Source organism: Branchiostoma floridae, chromosome 1, assembly GCF_000003815.2.
Source record: "Branchiostoma floridae strain S238N-H82 chromosome 1, Bfl_VNyyK, whole genome shotgun sequence".
Classification (NCBI taxonomy): Eukaryota; Metazoa; Chordata; class Leptocardii; order Amphioxiformes; family Branchiostomatidae; genus Branchiostoma; species Branchiostoma floridae.
In genome coordinates this window covers 34,566,288-34,585,549 of record NC_049979.1, presented here as the reverse complement: position 1 = coordinate 34,585,549, position 19,262 = coordinate 34,566,288, and the positions used below count along the sequence as shown (strand labels likewise).

Genomic DNA, 19,262 nt, shown 5'->3' with positions numbered 1-19,262 from the left:
GCAGAGGTCTTCTTCTTCATCAATATCAGCAATCATTGGCTTATGGGGCCTTGAAGATGATGGCACAGGTCAGTGCCCAAAGTGGTCAGGAAGGTTGAATAAATGACTGAACACACAGAGCATTGTATTTTTTTTAACAATAAACTCTTTATTTTTGGTCTTTCATATTTTCTTCTTTGACTTTGGAAGAATGTGCTCGGGGCTCAAAATCATTTTCAACTCACTTGTTACACATGACAAAAAATTACTTGTAAAAATTGCTTACAAACCTTACAGTATGATTGCAAACTTTGAGGGGGGATTTATGCACGCGAGGGTGTCATCCATATAGTCAGGTCAGTGTAGCCTAAGTCAGAGCCATTTTACATAAATGTACAGTATACATGTAAGTGTGGATGGTAACATATGAGACCAATAAATATTCCAAACAGTACGACACACTGATACAACTTCCTTACAAAATTCACTTAACTCTTCATGTATTAAAAGTTTCCAAAAGGAAGAGTGCCACTAATGTTTTCCCTGAGCAAACACATTTGTGACCCTTTTTTGAGCTGGGTGAAATTGTCAGCTTGTTCCGACTTCTTTCGTTCAACACCAACAAACACACACAGAGGACCGAGTCATGTTCACAGCTGTTTAAAGAGGACAGCTAGTTGAGGAATCCAGGGGAGCGTCATCAGAGAGACATCATAAATATTTGAGCCTGCTCCCAGTACTGGGGGTCACACATACCACACATTACCGGCTCAGTGTCGGGAGCCAGGCTTGTTTTCTTTGGTCACACAGACACTGCTGGCAGTCTACTGGGTCATTTACTGTAAAACCTTCCTCGTAAAACACTGGACCATCGTAAGACCAAGGCACAATTCTTTTCTGGTCGGCTACTGTATCATCACAAATGAGTACAGAAGAGTATAATACAGCACAATACTGGTATCAAACTGTTATTAAACGGCCGACTTTGGTCCCATAGACACTGCTGTCAGTCAACTGGGTCATTACTGTAAAATCTTCCTCGTAAAATACCGGTCGTAAACCATGGCAAGATTTTTTTTTTCTGGAAATTGTAGCTACTGTTAAAGATAATCTGTTTCTGTTATCAAATGGCCATCGTAGCCTAGATAAGAAATCCGAAGTTATAATCCTAAAAATTGGACTCAACAATAGTGAACTCCATGAGGGCTGTGACCAGTATGTGCCTGTAAGATTCCTGCCTATAAATGGCCTGTATGACGTCCATACAGCTCATAGATCTGATGAATGACATGGCTATGACTGTAAGCTGGAATTCCCATTGGCACAGCATGATTTGTGTGGAACACATTCAACTTTTAACTGCCAAAACTGTATGAATGGGTGTGCTGCCATAGCATTTATGTTATTTTACAAGTTCCAAAATCAATATGTCCATTCACAAAATGCACACACCAAAGTGTCAATCTTGCTCGTCAACCTTGGCAACATCAATACCTCATTTTTCTAGGCAGGCCCTAAACTTTAAAGAACTATTTCTTCTTTTCCATGACTGTTGTCAAAATACATGTGTAAACAAATACGGAGTGATTTCACTATTTTCCTTCAAAATATTTCTGAATTTTGCCTTTAACTGTGACATCAGGACACAGATATGCAGGTCATCTAACAACATTATTTCCTACCTAAGGCCACACATATTTAATTTGTTGGTGCATGGGTTATTTTCAAAGGTAAAATATAGCAAAGGGACATCATAAATGAAATAGGCAGGGAGGAAAACTTGAATATGACCATGTCTACTCCATAAACTTGAGTGCAACAAGGCATACACCTGGCCCTCTGGCTTTGTTTACATGACGTTTTTGAAGTTAGGCATATTTTTTTTATTCTTTGAAAATCCGTGAACCAACAAACTATATTGGCATGGCCTAATTCATTTATTTTGAAACACTAAGATTCTTGCTACGCTCTCAAATCATCTATGCATAAAGACACACACCTACAATGATTCTTATATTATGATACACTTGAAGTCCCAACTTACTTGATGGTTCATGATTTTGCCGTAGGTCTCCACCAGGGACTCGGCGTAAAACGGCGTCTCGCCGAACAGCATCTCGTACATACAGACCCCCAGGGACCACCAGTCGCACTCGGCGCCGTATCTGCCCTTCCCGTCCTCCATAGCCTACGGGAAGACGACAAAATATAGTCCGGATCTAACAAACTGTTCTACTACGATAAACAACCACTATTGGAGGTGATCTAGACTGTTTGTCTGTCAACCCACAGCATAACAGGTAAAAAAACAAAAAAACAAATACAGACTGTAGAAAAATAATGCATTCTTTGGAGCATCAAACACAAGGACAGGGAAGTTGCAGGAGCATATAACAGCGGCCTGTCGTATTTTTGTTTCGTGTTGTGAGGGTCTGTTAGACTTAGTGGTTATGTTGTAATCGTAAGTACTGTTAGTGTTGGATTTTCGTTCAAAATGGATCTTTAAATATCCATACGTCTGTAGGTTCATTGCCGATGACATCCTACCTATCAAGAAAAATGAGGCACTATTGGCTCCACCCTGGAGGTCTTGCCAAAAACGACCCTTTGTGTAGTTAAGTGTGCCTCTCGTGCAGACTAACACGGTAATTTCAATACATCACACAATCTGATTAAGCCGTCCTACCTCGGTGATGATCTTTCAGTGAATGCAGTAGGAAAATAAGTACAAGCTGTTCAATGGGCTAAAAAAATGTCAAGATTTGGTCAAAAACACAACCTATTCTTCAGCAGTACGGAAAACTAAAAAGAAATCCCTGACAGCATTTCACGAAAAACTAATTAGAAAAATGTTCTTCGACATTTTGCTTCACTCTATTTATGATTCCCGTGGTATTCGGAACATTTTTTTTCAAGTACGATTGTTCAACTGGACATCATCAACACTTGGTTGGCTTTCTTACACTAAAACAAGATTGTATTTTGAAGTCTTGAACTGCTTATAATAGAGAAAACAAAATTTGTTGGAAGGATGAAGGCAACATGGTGTTGTGGGGTTGGACAGGGAACACTAAGGTGGTTATAGGTGTTAGTGGGGTATAGGTATGGTGAGTTGGTTATGCAATGTGAGTTTGTGTGAAATGTGCAAACTATCACTCATACACTACTGACACCACAACAAACAAACAATGTGCCACACTATCATAACAATCATTTCTAAATGTCTACACACATAAGACAGACATGTAGGAAAGAAGGGGCCCTACCTGTAGAATCTCTGGAGATATGTAGTCTGGAGTGCCCACAGCTACTGAGGACTGAACCTGAAACAAAATGGCAACATGATATAGAAAAAAGTCAACCTTTATGTATACTTGTACAATGCACATAACATAGCCCCTCCTACCTCTATCAAAACATAAAAATGCAAAATAGAACCACAAAAATGCATTTGACAGACACGCAGCCACTCTCTCATTGGTTATGCTTCTGATTGCCATTCTTCCATTGGTTGGTCTGATAATTGTGATGGACAGTAAGGATCTGTCTATTTACCTATGGGGCCATTTTCATGCTTAATGCTCAGGGCAAACAAACTAATATCCCTGTACATCTAGTGCCCATTAATCTACTCTGTTGAAAAGAAAATACTTAAAACCAATATTTGGGTCCATCTAGCATACTTGATTTCCTAGTAGGGATAAAATGGAGTGTTTGCAGTGTTTATAGTTTACGGCAGTGTTTTTAGAACAAGCGTCTTCTCAGTGGTTTTTGATTATTCTCCACGGAGAGGTTACCGCAAAAAACACAAACAACAAACGCCGCAAAAGAACACGAACATTAAACCACCACCATAAAAGATTACAACATTTTACAGTATTCTGCAAAACAGTGCTGAGAGAGAAGACAAAGGCACACATTTGACTTCCCATGACAGTCCAACACATACAATACAATCCTTGGAAAATGAACTGGGGCAAGAAATCAAACAGTAAGCAGTAAGACAACACCTAAGGAACAACAGTTTGTTGACTGGAGACTTACCGTGCCATCTTCCCCCAGTTTCAGACAGGACCCAAAGTCTGCTAACCGTATGTGTCCATTGACATCCAACAGCACATTGTCTGGCTTGATATCCCTGTATTGGAAAAATAGGACAACATAAATCGATTATTATCGTACTGTCACACATGGAGGGATTTTCACTGAGGGTATCAGCCATAAAATGAACATCGCCTGTAACTGCTGATACTTCATAAATAACGATTTGCAATAGATTCTGTCTAATATACAAAATATGATAACCAAAAAAGAATTTTGACTGTCAAATTTTTCAAAATCTGTCTCTGTGCAACACACAGTACATTTTTTGTACTATATTCTGGGAGTTTCAAAATCCCCAGTAGAAATAGTTAAACATATGCAAGTGAACACCTCTACATAAAGACCATTTAGTCAATGTAACCACTCTTTGGTAGTCCTTGGACAATTTTCCTATTGACACAAGAATTAAAGAATCTATAGTGACCACCACTCCACAGATATGTCCAGATTACAAATTTTTTTAACAAATTTTGAAATCTTGACCCTATGAAATGCTATTTTCTGCATTTTGAGGAGAAAATTTTGCTTGTAGACTCAGCTTGGTTCAATGGCATCTGTTAATATCTTAACATGCTGATTCTTGTCCGTCATAGAGAACGGAATGGGCAAAATTTTGTCCGTCTCCAGCAGCAAAATTCCGTCAAAGGATGGAAGGAGCGATGCTGGCTAGAACTCTGCTACAGGGCAGCATACATAATGGCCTTGCATGGCCACTGTCCACTGACATTTTCCTGACTAATCTGCCCACTTGACTCAGGCCTACCAAGGTTTGCCACAGAACAATCCCCCTCCTGTTAACCGCTTCACTTGTCTTACACCTGTGGATCACCCACCTGTTGACAAAACATGCAAGTTTTGACAGGCAGCTGTCAAAGATAAACAGCCAGAGTCACATCCCACTTCCAAACAGTGTTTACTACCGCTAGAGAAGCAATCCTTGTGTTTTTAGCTCTTTCACAACTCAACTGACAGCTACTTGACTTCTAGTCTTCAGGCTCATGGATGTATTAACACCATGGGGTGTGTTCCCTGTCACTCTTAGTGTGACTCTGCATGTTTACACCAGAAGATTAATTAAACCCCCAAAACAATTTGTATGCGTTTCAAAGACTTAACATTCAATGGGTTGTTATTCACTGTGCCTCTCCTTCTACCACCCTTTACCCCCACCCCCAAATACGAAGTCAGGTACTGTAAATGCATTTAAATTTGTAAGGATTTACTTTCGCGATAGCGGGCAAAATGGAGTGTTCGTGGTTTGTTTTAAGTTCCCGAAACACCCTAACCGCTATGCCAACATGACGCCACTGTTGACCATTGTGAACTACTTACTGTAAATGCATTTAAGTTCGCGGGAAAAGGACTGTTCGTGGTTGTTTTAAGTTTGCGGTAGCACCATGCACTGCCATGGCAAAATGTTCGCGGTGGTTTCAAGTTCGCGGTAAGTTTGCAACGCAAAAACCACAAACATAAAACCACCGCGAAAATTTCTACATTTACAGTACACGAAATGCTGACATATCCTAACAGTTCTACATCATGATATACCAGGAGCCTACCTGTGCACATAGCCTAGTCTGTGGATGGAGTCTACAGCCAGGATCATCTCTGCTACATAGAAACGAGCCATGTCCTCTGGGAGTCTGTCCTCAAACTTGCTCAACAAGGTCAGGAGGTCCCCTCCACTGTAGTAGTCCATGACCAGATACTAGTATGACAAGATAATAATAATTTTATTTCAAGTTCATGCCCAAAGGCTAATTACAAACAAAACAAAGTGATGGTATACATAGTCGTATACTTAACAAATAAGGAAAATGAGATTTATACATAAATTAAAAGGGGAAAAAACATCTACATGTATTCTAAATCTACGTCTATTTAAGCTATTTGATGGGTTCGACTTATTTTCTGCATGCAGGGGTAGATAAATTGTCCAACATTAGATAGATGGATAGGTAGGTAGAGGGGTTAGACGAGCAAGAAGTCTGTGGGATACAGTAAAATACAGACACCGGTGTTATTGTCCAAGTATAACATAAACAGATTCCAATACACTTACCAAATAATCGTCATCTTGGAAGGCATAATGCAGCTTGGTTATCCATCTCTTGTCACCTTTCACCAGGACATCTCTCTCCTCCATAAAACAAGCCGTCTACAACAACAACAAAGAATTATTGTTACATTTTCTTTATCGTCTGTGAGCTTGGAAGCTCCAAGAAACTTGCCTGTTTGGATGGAGAATTCAATCCCATCCTTCCAATCTGATCTTCATGACACAGAATAGATAGGGGAGGGACTATCAAAGGTCCTTTCCCATGCAGTACATGGTTAAGCCATGCCAACGCCTTAAACACACCTACATTTTAAACCTCAAATCATGCCATCGCCTCGAACACACCTACATTTTAAACCTCAAATCTTTACTACCACTACTGCAAGCTGGATTTGTCAGGTTTGTTTTTGGTTTTAAAAAGCACGTCAACTCCAGAGCTACAGTGAAAAGAATAACATGACACCAGGATTTCAAACCTGTCCTAATTGGCAAGTCCACCAGGCTAGTGGTCATCCAAAGGTCAACTACAGGTCAAAGCATGGCAAAGGTCACAATCTGTTGCCAGATTTCAGAGGGCCTCATGTCTGTATCACTCTGAGTGGGCACTCTGAAAGAGTACCTTCAGAGGTAAATAACATAGAAGGGGTTTTACAACTACACCAACTCACCTCAGCCCTTTTCAACATCTCCCATTTGTTAAGTATCTTCATGGCATACACCTGGTCTGTAGTTCTGGACCGTACCACTGCAACCTGTAGGGGAGACAGCGGGTCAGATGTCTTCCATACAAGTATTTGGAAGGAATCAACATATTTCAGCACTAGACCAAAGTCACACATTTTTATTATATACTTCTAATATACAATACATTCCTGACATCTAATTGTCCGAAACAATAACAAAGCTGTGACTTTCAAAGCTATGACTTTGACTTTGACTTAATCTAGATTCTAGACAATACAATACATGTAGGTCAAAGGCAGCTATTGTTGGTGTTATGACCTACACATTAACGCATACATGTACATAACATTAAACTAGAAAATTTCAGATTCAAGTTCTGAATATGGGCAGTAAGGTTAGTGATTTAGGTTATGCTGACATTTTGCCTATTTGATATTATGCAACAAAAAATTGGGTCTGCACACCTAAATTTCAGGTTAGGTGCACTAGGCCAAAAATTAATTTCATACCCTCACAATAACTCATAATGTCCAACTGATAAAAGAGAGTTGATAAATAAATGATTGCTGAATCATTGTACATTTACTTACAAGTTAGCAAAAAATGGTAAAATCAACCATGTCGTTTCCACTACTTACCTCGCCAAATGCCCCACGGCCAATAACCTTAAGGGTTTCAAAATCACTTCTGTGGAGCCGTAGCTGTTTTACTCTTGAAGCCACAGGTTTTGCTGTAACACAACAGAAGAAAATACATGTAAGTACAAGTCTCAACTATTATAGAATAATAAGACTAAGAATTTCGTTAACGAACATGGGCAAATGGGTAGTATCAATACGTAAGCAGAAACCAGACAAGGCCCCAAAGATATTTTCCAGGACACAGAAAAGAAACCGCATCATCTTGTTAAGCCATTATCAAGGCTTATTTTTTGTGCAATATGAAATGTCCCCATTACTGGCAATACAAAACGTTTGTATGTATGTTATCAACCTGGCCTTTTTTCCATAAATATGAAATGGTCTGATGCAAAATATATGCTCTGTTTTTGGTCAGCAAATACACAGTGTAGATGCAAACAAGAAACACACAATTAATATACATGTATAATTTTTTTTTTATGTTACAATTATGTGTGTGTTATACAAAAAAAATATGAAAGGAATGGGTGCTACATGTAAGGAATGCAGATATCAGATCAATAATACAGGATGGGCCCTTCCCAACTTCCATATCCATGTATCTGTATCATACTGATAATAGTGATTATACATGTACACAGATATGTTTCCTTCCTGTTATACCAAGTTAGTGTATCATCCCCGCCGCACCAAATATATGCATGAGGCTGGGGGCAACATGAGTAATTCGCAGGGTGGGGCCCTATCCGCTCATGCATAGTAGTAATCTGTGCCAGCGACTGATTTCAGCTTTACATGGGAGAAAACAACAGTATCCCTAGACAACAGTACAATATAGAATATTTGATATCTAAGTTACTAGCCAATTTTGCCTGATTACACCATTCTGTATAAACTGTCAAAATCTTTTTCAACATTTTTTTAACGTTTTTAAGCAGAATGAAAAATCTCCAGATGTCTGTAAAATACTTCAAAGGTATCAATTTGAGATGGAGAAGATCACAGTAAAAAAATGTATATTAATAACAGGAATACATCACTTAGGATTAAAGAAAATGATAATATCATATGATCAAAGAGAGCAATATATAGTAATATACATATACATAAGCAATTGAAAATACATATACATGATCAGTGGAATATTAAAAGCCTAAATAACAATGCAGCTGCGAAATCCCTTTCTATAGATAAATCAAACATGGATAATATATATTTTTACTTCTTATCTATTTACTTCTCAGCCAGGAAATTAAACCACAGAATTCATTAAAATTAGCTCAGATAATATGAATTCCAACAATGTCGAACAAAACAGCAACATTTCTAGTACAGCCTAATACTATAGTTTACTGTTAGCATAAACAACCAAGCAGACAAAAACATTTTGGTAAGGTTATCACCTAATAATGGCAAAGGTGTCCCTGTATTGTCTGAGTTCTCCAAAAATGATATTTCCAAGCCAATATAATACAACTTACAAATATTAAATACCATGATTTTCCAACCCAAAAAATTGATTTCAGTATTTTTGTACATTTGGAAGAAAAAAAAAACTACTGATTTCACACAAACAATTGTGTGCAGTGAGTGTCAGTCAATTTAAAAAAGCCACACCATTTTGCTGTTTCTCAAATATTTTAGATTAATTTAAATTCAAAAGTAAGAGAGAAATAATGAGATAAATAGGGCTGAGTAGAAAACCTGGCTGTATATTCACTCTAGCACTTTCCAGTGTGTGTTCGTGCTGATACATCAACTCAGCACTATTTATGAACTCTACGACCCGACAAATTAAATAAATGTGGACTAAGGGGAGACGTAAAATCTACTTTAACACAGAAATCAACTCTCCCCACTTTTATAAACTCCCTAAAGTGAATTATAGGAAAGCTTGATCCGTCCAATCTTCCGCTGTTATACAAACTTAGAGAAAGAACTTGGCCACCTGCACCACATCACTTTACTGGGGCTGACTGGACTGGCATGCTGACAAAGTCAGGGGAAAGCCAGCTCATCCTTTTAACAGTTGTGACACGTTCTTTTGCAAATGTACATTACATAACCTGGAAGGCAAATAATCCTAGAGCCTGTCAATTTTCTGTATGCAAAATTTACATGCACTTAGTGACTGCAACGTTTAGGTATTATGTGCCTTATAGCTTGATATGAATGCTACATCCTAATGATAATGAATTTCCCCGTACCTAACTCAACCCTTTTACCGGATATAAGGTTATGGCCAGGAATGCAGGCAGGATAACCTTGCGAGGTTACATTGAGCAATCAATTACAAGGTTGGGAGATTATAAAGTGGCCAAACGGCGAGGGCTTACTTTGGTTGAAATCTGTCAAACTGTTCAGATTCAGCAAGATTGTCCCTTTATAAATGTTAGTTTAAAAGTAGGATTCCTGTGCGATATCTATACAACACATTTTGTTTCAAAATGCAAAACAAACTGTCATAAATTCCCTTACAAATAACTATACATTTGTGTTACCATAATTCTGATGGATGGATGGATAGATGGATGGATTGATGGATGGATAGATGATGGATGGGTAATTCTATCTGTCTTTGTTATTATGAACACAGAAATTATGTAATTCTACTACTGATGGTTTTATCTGCTGCGTTACTGATACTTCTCTCCTAAAATGCACAGCATACCAATCATAAAGGATTTGTAAACTGTTTTATGCTATAGTTACTGTCTAACATTTGCTAGACATTGGCAAGGAGTGCCGATCTAAAATAGCCATGTATGCATTAGTGCAATAATACAATTACCCTCCAGTAGACGTAACTGTTTTGTGCGTTACATTGGGAAAACATCATATTTTGAGTCAGAATGTGCACAAAAACATACTAAGAAAAAACAATATCCTTGTATAACACTATCATACCTACATTGCATTAAAAATATGAACATTTTACAAATAATGTTCAACTCATTTAACATACAAATTCATATGATTATTTCTGCCACTTTGTAGTATCTCTGACTTGTTTCTGATATTCAAAAAATATACAAAGCATGATGACTTGCAACAAATCATGTCAAAGAAATATCACAGTGACTTCAATGTCAAGTAAAAGTCATTGTTGCAGCTGTGGTCAGCATTAGTATGCAGTGTTTTCACCACCCCTAATGCCTGTCTCAATTATATACACATGTCCACTTTCACCCTATGGGGCCCCACACAAATTGACAGCTATTATAAATGGCCATAGCCACTGATTATCACCACAAATCATCTCATCCAAATCTCACAATACAAACAGGGAACAAACCATTTCACTATGATTAGGGATGCTTTTTTCAGCTTGAGAAACGTTTCCTTTTTTTCTTTTTCTTTAAGCTCTCTTTTAGTTTTAATTTTCTTATCAACAATTTCACAGTGGCAGGGGTGGATTCGCATAATCAAAAAGTTGCCACGATGAAAATTTAGTGGTCGACTAGTGATAAAATCGCTGGGAAGCATTCTGCATTTTCACTAAAATGTTGCCTCTAGTTGTTTTTTTTCTAGTGATTTTTCCTTTCTTTCTGCTTCGGAAACATCCTGCATTTTCTTCGAAAATGTGGCCTTTCTAGTTTTATCAACAATTTCACAGGCTAAACACAAAAATGGTAATCGCATAAATGTAAATGTTTATAATTATAAAAAATACAGAAAATGAAACTAGAAAGGCAACATTTTCAAGAAAATGCAGGATGATTCCCTTCCAGTAATTTGTCTTTTGTTAAGCTGTTTACACATGATACTATACCATTAGGCACACCAACAAAAACAATATGTTTTCCTGATCATGGAGCATAATAACCAAAGATTTTAATGTCACATACATAAACAAACTATAGAGTGAACATGTGTTCTGGAAATTAAATCCCCATGAACTTATTACAGTGTCCAAAAAACAAATATTGCAGTAAATATACCAAATATATGATGTTGTGCCGCTATGTGGTTGTTACACCATTGTCTCTTTGTGTAAAACAGTGCATGTGGTTAGGAATGCAGATGGTAATAGACTGGGATAGAAGCACCATGCACACACCTGCCTACACTTAACTACTGACATGACCTGCATGGCAATGAGCTTGGGGGAAACACAGGAATGATCAGAACACTGCTTAGAAATGCCAGCATTTCTGTTTTCTGACTTCCTGATAAGGTACTTGCACCTTGTGACATGATACCCTTACCTACACGTACATGTACAAGTATAGAGAACATGTAAGGATTTCCCAATAATGATAATTAAAACAACCTGCAAAAAGACAACCCATTACTATTTAAGTGAAAAGCAGGTAAAATAAACTTGTAATGAATGGCAACTAGCGCTATAAATTCTATAATACAATTTTGAAAAATGTGAAGCTGCCTTTCCCAATTGGACACCTTAAATACTGTACAATATGTGTATCCCACCCTGTGTATACATATTATGTATGTGTATCCCACCCTAATTTCAGGACACCCTTATACAAAATGGTCCACAGCATGCGGACAATTTAGTAGCCTACAATTTGTCAAAACTGATTGACAGATGAGGGCCTGCAGCAAGGGCACATCTGCCTGTGTTGTCTGTCAAATTGAACTTGATGTTGGACAATATTTCTACCATCCATCCAAAGATTTTTCTCTAACATTTTGTGATGAAATCAGTAGTGAAGATAGGCTTAGAAGTTAGCATTGACAAAAACTGATAAAAAACAACACATTTGTGGCATCAGAGTAAGTAACAAGAATAGCCAATTCTGTAAAGTGCATAGTGTTTTGCATCAATGAGGAAAGGTTGAAGGACCATAGACTGGCGATAAAAGGGCATATTAGAAATAGGTCAAACATCTGGATATTAGCAGGTCATGCTATTAAAGTAATGGTTCTTGATGTCTGTAATGGTAATCACCTTCAGGATAATACAGGACAGAACATCAATTTAGGGCAGAAACAACTGGATACAAACCACAGACAATTACAAATGTACATAGTGGAAGATATATATCAAAGTGAATATCATAAAATTAATTGGAAAATATCGGGTAATAAAATCTCATATCTGGCCCACTCTGTCTAGTGTCCTAAAATCACGATTTGAAAATATTTTATGGGCCAGAATTTGATAAACTACACCTGTAAAGAGTAAAATATTAGATAGAAAGAATTCATACGAGTGACACCATTTGACCCCTAACGTCTGGCCCAGCATTCCCCTCCAACTATGGTGAATACACCTTGACACACTGAGATCCAAGAAGTATCTACACTGCAAATGTATATTCTTGCAAAAACATGTCAATGCCAATATATATCTATACTCATGTCTGTCTTTAGTACGTGTACAGTAAGATTTTTTTTTTCTTCCAAACATTGTGAAGTTTGAAAGGAACATAATAAATAACTTTATAATTTGCATACCATAATCAATGTCTAGTGACCTTTATCATATCAGTTTATGTTCTTTAATGTGTATCTTTGAAATTCTGTGTAACTTTGAATGCCCATCATTACTGCCAACGTGTCATAGCACTTTCTCATTAAATATGCAAATGAGGTCCTTATTGGCAGCATTATAATTATCAATTATAATATCATGTTCAGAATTTATAGAAAATTGAAGATGTTCCTAGTGGTACCATGTTGAATCTTGTATGTTGCTGCATCTAGGGATGATGCTACAAAGAATGCAAGGCATTTGGGGGTATGTCACCCTACTAGGACAGGTTGGTTTTATCATGGGCAAGATGCAGGTAAAAATATATGTACCTGCACAGCTCTTATTTTACCTGCAAGAAGGTGCAGGAGGTACTTCAACTTTCAAGTACTACAATATCTTCTTGGCGGGCTTCAAGTCTGGTGACTTTTCATAATAACATCCATGTTAAATGGCCCTAGCCCCATTACTCTGTAGTATGTAAATGCAGATACAGTTAGCACCTTTGTGTGAAGATGACCCCGACCTCTGACTTCCACATGTCAGAACTGTCCTGAGTCAGTTGAACTGTAGCATGTAGCTGAAAATTGGACTTGCCCTGATTTTCAACTGGCAAACTCCAGATTTGTCAAGGAATGTCACTGTTTCTGTGACACCAGGTTATTCAGGCAGTTAGATTTGAGTAAGTCCATTCTTTTGGTGTAGAAAGTTGCAATCTTTGTCTGATTCATAACACAGATGAACTTTCAAGGTAATTTTTAAAGTGTCAACCCAATTTTTAGGAAACCATTTAGGTACTTTCTCCCCCAGAATTTTTTTCACCACCACTTTTTCTCAATTTGACCAAGAAAGTTCTGTCGTTACAAATAACACTGGGTTATCTACTAGACGTAAACTCTGTGGACGTGCTGGCATCTGTTCCAAGGTATCAAATTGTGCCTTGCTGCTAGGTAGAGTCAAACTTGTCTAAACAGAACCGACAAAAAGAAGTCCATCCGAGTCTTCTGCTTCCCAATCCATTGCCAAAGGCTTTTGAAAGCGTTAACTTTTATAACCTATTCCAAGAAGGAAATGTTGTTGGTAACGTTTGTATGTGGATAAACAGCATAACGCAAGAAGCTATGAATAGTGACGACTTTGTGTACTTTCACTTTTACTATATACATACTGTAACAGAAACGTTTCTCACTTTAAACAAAGAAGGACATGTGAAACTACAAGTTCTATACCTTTGCTAACTTCCAAGTTCAAAGACTCTCCCTTTCTGGGAGTTGAAGGGCTTCTCAGTGCTGGTGACTTTTACGCCCCCACCTGTCTCCACATCTGGGTCAACACTTCCCAGCACTGCTGCAAGGAATGTGTTAGGACTAGGGGTGGGTACCCGTACAGAAAATACAGGTACAGAGGACCTTAACCTGGACCTGATTGTCTGTGAAAACATGGGTCCTCAACTAAGGGTGGTAGTGACCGTGATGGACATGCCGTTGTCTTTGACAATTGTCTATGGGGACTAAAAACTTCGGGGCAGACAAATGAAAGATTGACTGTGGACATTTGGTAGAAATTACTATAAACTTGATTCTACTTCACTCTTATTGGACGGGTAAGGACGTGGTAATGCCAGCCGATATAATCGGTCCATGTTTCAATTGGTCCAAAAATCACGTCCGCTGATTTTTATCAGTTTTTTTTTTAACGGTCCGACAATAAAAAACGATCTTGTACCTGTGCATCCATCCCTATTTGGACCAATTCCAACCACAGGTATCGGTTCTCTCTACATAGGCCTCATTCATACCCAGATTCGCCGAATCAACTTCATACCCAGATTCGCCTAGGCACTGGACTGATTCCGAATTTGATCCACCGTTCAGGAATATCCCCCGGTGGAGCTGGATTTGGACCATTCATATCATGATTCTCCAACTCCAGGGCTCGAAATAGTGGGTGCATGTGCACCCAGGTGCACCCAAAATTGGAGCTGTGCACGCATTTTTTTCTGTGGGTGCACCATTTTCTTGGGTTTATGTAGGTAAAGATATCAAAGTACTAGTATACAACATATTCTTGACATCTAAGTTAGAAACATGATAGAAATGTCTGTCATGGTACTCGTTTAAGAATTTGATAGCTTGTAACTAAGTTTTATTATTAGGTTATTACTCAAATTTAAGTGGTGCACCCAAAATTTTTGTAGTGCACCCAATTTTTTAAGTTGGGTGCACCAGTGCACCTAATCCCAAAAATGAATTTCGAGCCCTGAACTCGGATCAACATCTTGACTTTGTGAATCCCAATTGGTGAATTCCGATTTCCAAATCCTGGTGTGAACTGGGCCATACATGGTGTAAAGACAGTCAATTGTTCAGTTTTCCCTGCAAACAAATTGTAACCTCAACCAGCAATTTTGAAGGTCAACAAAATCAAAGGCTCGGTGTTCAAACTACTGTGTAAAGAATGTCCTTTCATCAATTCAATTCTACATCTGACTCAAGCTAGCATCACAACTTTGCAAAGAAAGATTGTTGGATGTTGTTGTTATCTGAAGACATCGTGATGTGAGAGTTGGAAGACACTTTTGGGTCAGCAGAAAGCAAATCAATTTTACAGCCTTAAGTGTTGACAGAACCATCATTATCTTCAGGAGCTTTCATCATTTGGATGCCATCCATCACTTTGTAGAGATAGCAGGACCTCATCAGTGACAGCATGGCAAGTGGCAAATTACTTACAGTAAACAGGACAATTTCTGCAGTTTGATGTTTTCGGTATTTCGTAGTAACTTTTCACCATGAACCTGAAACTATCAGGAAAATTTCTCTTCTCTTCCTGCCCACCTACACTCTTGTTTCGACCGCAAACTTAAAACCAACGCAAAAAGTCCATTTTCCCAGTTTGACAAGAGATACACCTTTGTCAGTATCGCTAAGTCATATGCCTAGTCATCCTTCTCCTGTAAAAGGTAAAGCAGTCATCTTTATTTGGGGTTTTCTAAACTTGTTTTTACACTAATATATGATGAAATAGACTTAATACAAGAGTTTACAAGCATACTTGTTCTGTTTTTTTGCCAAGCACATTGGGTCGTCCCTCTTCTTTTCGATGAGTGTGATGGGTTCTTTTACGTGCAAAGTTTGACACTTGAGGCTAACACCTGAAGATCCCTCAAACATGGGGCTCCTCAGAAACTGAAAAATGCCACTCTTTTCCATTTGCGTCTACTATATGTTCATATGTATGTAATATGTATCATGCGTATCTATATATATCAGCACTGTTGACATCAAAGGATTTTGGGCACTCCTGGTAAGAACATGGTGTAAACTGCTGCGAAAATACCTGTCTGACTGAAAACACTGACCACAAGACCATTCTCTGTTTCTTTTACAAAATATTACCACAATTTCCTGTTAATATCGGTAAGCACGGTGACTGGTCATGTGGCCAAGCAGTCGGCAGTCTGACATTTTTTTGGGCACTAACTGACCCCTTACCATGGACTATGCTGGCAAGAACAGTGAAGTTGATGAGAAGTGTACACATTGTCGTTGTGCCAGACATGACCAACATATCAAACCATACTAGTATGTATCCCTTTATGTAAACTGGTGGGCAGGCCACTGGCATTGACTTGACCCTGTGACCATGAAGTCACCTGCTGATGTTTTTGGCCCCATGAGGTCCTTAGACTTGAACCTGGTCCAATTCTAAAAGTATACTACCACTTCCTTTAGTCTGGGGGTACTGTAAATAGTGAAACGTTCACGGTGGTTTTACTTCTGCCGTGACCTCTCAACTGCGAATTTGATACTACAAACACAACGTAATACTACTGCACGACAGAATTATTGTAACTACAAATGCTAAGTGTTACAAAAACGGCCTTTCCTCTCTTCGCATGGAATAAAACCACCGCGAAAGTAAACGACTTTACGGTATCTTCTGTCTAAGTCCCGAGCAGGGACACAGTACAAATGTCAGCAGAAGAACTGAATGCTTTTGTGTAGCAATATGCGACAGATAAAGTATAGCGAGTATGATCCGTACAGTAGATATAGGTGTTACATCTTTACATGTTGTATATGACAGCAATAGCCTGAACATCCTGTCTTCTTCCGCCATTTCAACTTCCGCCCCGTCTCGGTTAACAAATATAATCACTCAGCTACATATGTTATGCCCTAGTTCCCCTAACATCAACTTCTAATGACCATTGATGACAGAGTTTACTATAATATATGAGCCACAACCCATTCTCAAATAATCCCAGGTCCAGTCTTGTCATTGCTGTCTATCATGGGGCTGTAAATAACTATCATACTGGTGGGACAAGAATGCACAACTCCTACATACACAAATCACAAAAATAAGGTGACGTATATATTTTCTCAGAAACAGCAGACGACTGTAGCAGCTCAAAATGCTCACAAAAATCTCACCTAGCCTACAAATTATGATAGAAGAGTAGTTTCACTATGTATATACTGTGGAAGGACAGAGAAAAATCAGACAACTTTTAGAAGAATGGGTTGATCTGTGTGCAACCCAAGCTCTGTTTTATCGGTAGGGTGTGTTCAACCTAGTAATTACCGGATACCTATGCAGCTCCAGCGTCAAGTCTCTCGGACGGTGCCCCAGGGAGTAGGGGGTCAGACTACAGCAGGGCAAGCTAACCCCCGGGGGAAAGAGCATAGCAAGTCACAGATTTGACCCACAAATAAAGCAAAACACTTACCCCATTCTACGAACTCTGAGACGCTCTTTTCTCTGCGTAGAGTTGAGCCGCAACACTCGTCATACAGGACCAGCAGTATATCCAGCAAGGATTCGATGGAAAGTGACTCTCCCTCTTTGGGTCCGTTACTGAACAAGTCCTCCAGCCGGCGAAGGCGTTCCTCAGCGGCTTGATCAAGCGCCATGGCGGGAACGGTGTTGTTCTTCGAGATTTTCACAGCAAAGTTTGTAAGACTAGATGTCCGGCATCGCCTGTTGTTGACCGCGGTAGTTCCCTCTCCCCGACACAGAAATATTGATAACAGACCCCCGGAGTGACTCCCTACCTAGCATCGGCGTCGTGTTTTTCGGGGTGGTTTACCTCAGAAAATGGCGTTTGGATCGACAGCATAGGAGCGACAGGTCTTCTTGCACAGATTACTCGGTTCCAAACTCCAGGAATCGGCGAAATGAGGAGATATTCCGTGTCTTTTCCGGGCCTTCCTTTCAGAGGGCCGATGCTAGAGGAAAGATGGCCGACCGAATTCTTCACAGGGCCACAAGGCATGATGGGACGGCCATTCTAAACATGACGTCATCCTATATTAATAAATTAATCTCATTAGTGGAAACCAGTTCTGCGCCTTTGGCGGCACAATTTCCGGCGGATTTTATTTTCTCCGCTCTTTTGATGAGTAGAATGTTATATTAAGGTTTGTAATATATAAAGGCAAATGGAACTGAAGTCTTCATTTAGTGAAGTCTTCATTCACTCAGATAAAACAATTGCTAGTGTCCCACGCACTGTAAAATTACTAACCTCCAGGGCCAACATTCATAAGGGAATGACAATAAATATTCTCATCTACAACGAATTTATGTGCACGGGTTTCAATGAATAGATGAATACACATCTAATACATTTAACATGTAATTCATTTACGGGATCAACGTTGGAATCGGATTACATAAAAATGACAGTAAACCGAACATACAGTAGTTCACGTTATACGATATTATATAACGCTCCGGTATCAAAGCGTGTGTACAGGGGGGCAATTCTTTTCCTGGTTGTGTGTGTGTGTGTGTGTGTGAATTATTGGATTTTTCAATTGGAATTAACATGATCCATGCTGTAAAATTATGGCTTGAAAGACAACGAAACACACGAAACCTGTAAACGATGCAAAATTCACTTATCTCCATAAAGGAGGCTATGCTTTCGCTGGCGTGTGGGTGTGTGTGGGTGTTGGGCGTGGAGGTAGAGGCGGTGATACCATTGATGGGTTGTTTGATACAATGTACTAGTATTCAGCATGTCTAGCTCTTGGCCGACAGACCAAATAATCATAGTTTTCAACCCGCCTGGCGACGTGTCTTGGTAGTGCAGCAAAAACAAGTGCAGCAAAGCTTTTCACAATAAGACAAAGCTTGTACTCACTTTCCTCTGGGACGACGCTCTCGCCACGCTCTCTCTGCAACCTGAAATTTCACAGATTGCTTAGCGAATTGCATGGAAACTATAAAAAACATTGTTATGCGTTGTGTGCTGCGTTGTCATTTCAGTCACACTTTTACATACCAAGTATGAAATCGACGGTTTGATACATACATCCGTTTTAGGTCGCAGTGAGAGCGCAGC

At 39.0% G+C, this 19,262-nt stretch overlaps 1 protein-coding gene across 1 annotated transcript in view; it reads right to left on the bottom strand.

Moving 5' to 3' along the window:
• The window catches only part of LOC118426498 (serine/threonine-protein kinase MRCK alpha-like), a 55,581-nt gene extending 37,381 nt beyond the window's left edge, over positions 1 to 18,200 (bottom strand). Inside the window, exons 1-8 of the mRNA XM_035835988.1 lie at positions 17,643 to 18,200; positions 7,465 to 7,556; positions 6,811 to 6,894; positions 6,146 to 6,241; positions 5,643 to 5,791; positions 4,024 to 4,117; positions 3,246 to 3,302; positions 2,024 to 2,167 (exon numbers count right to left, since the gene is read on the bottom strand). Coding sequence (XP_035691881.1) covers positions 2,024 to 2,167; positions 3,246 to 3,302; positions 4,024 to 4,117; positions 5,643 to 5,791; positions 6,146 to 6,241; positions 6,811 to 6,894; positions 7,465 to 7,556; positions 17,643 to 17,826 — 900 coding nt within the window. The 5' untranslated portion in view covers positions 17,827 to 18,200. The remainder of the gene's footprint in view (positions 1 to 2,023; positions 2,168 to 3,245; positions 3,303 to 4,023; positions 4,118 to 5,642; positions 5,792 to 6,145; positions 6,242 to 6,810; positions 6,895 to 7,464; positions 7,557 to 17,642) is intronic.
• Positions 18,201 to 19,262: the final 1,062 nt, after the last annotated feature.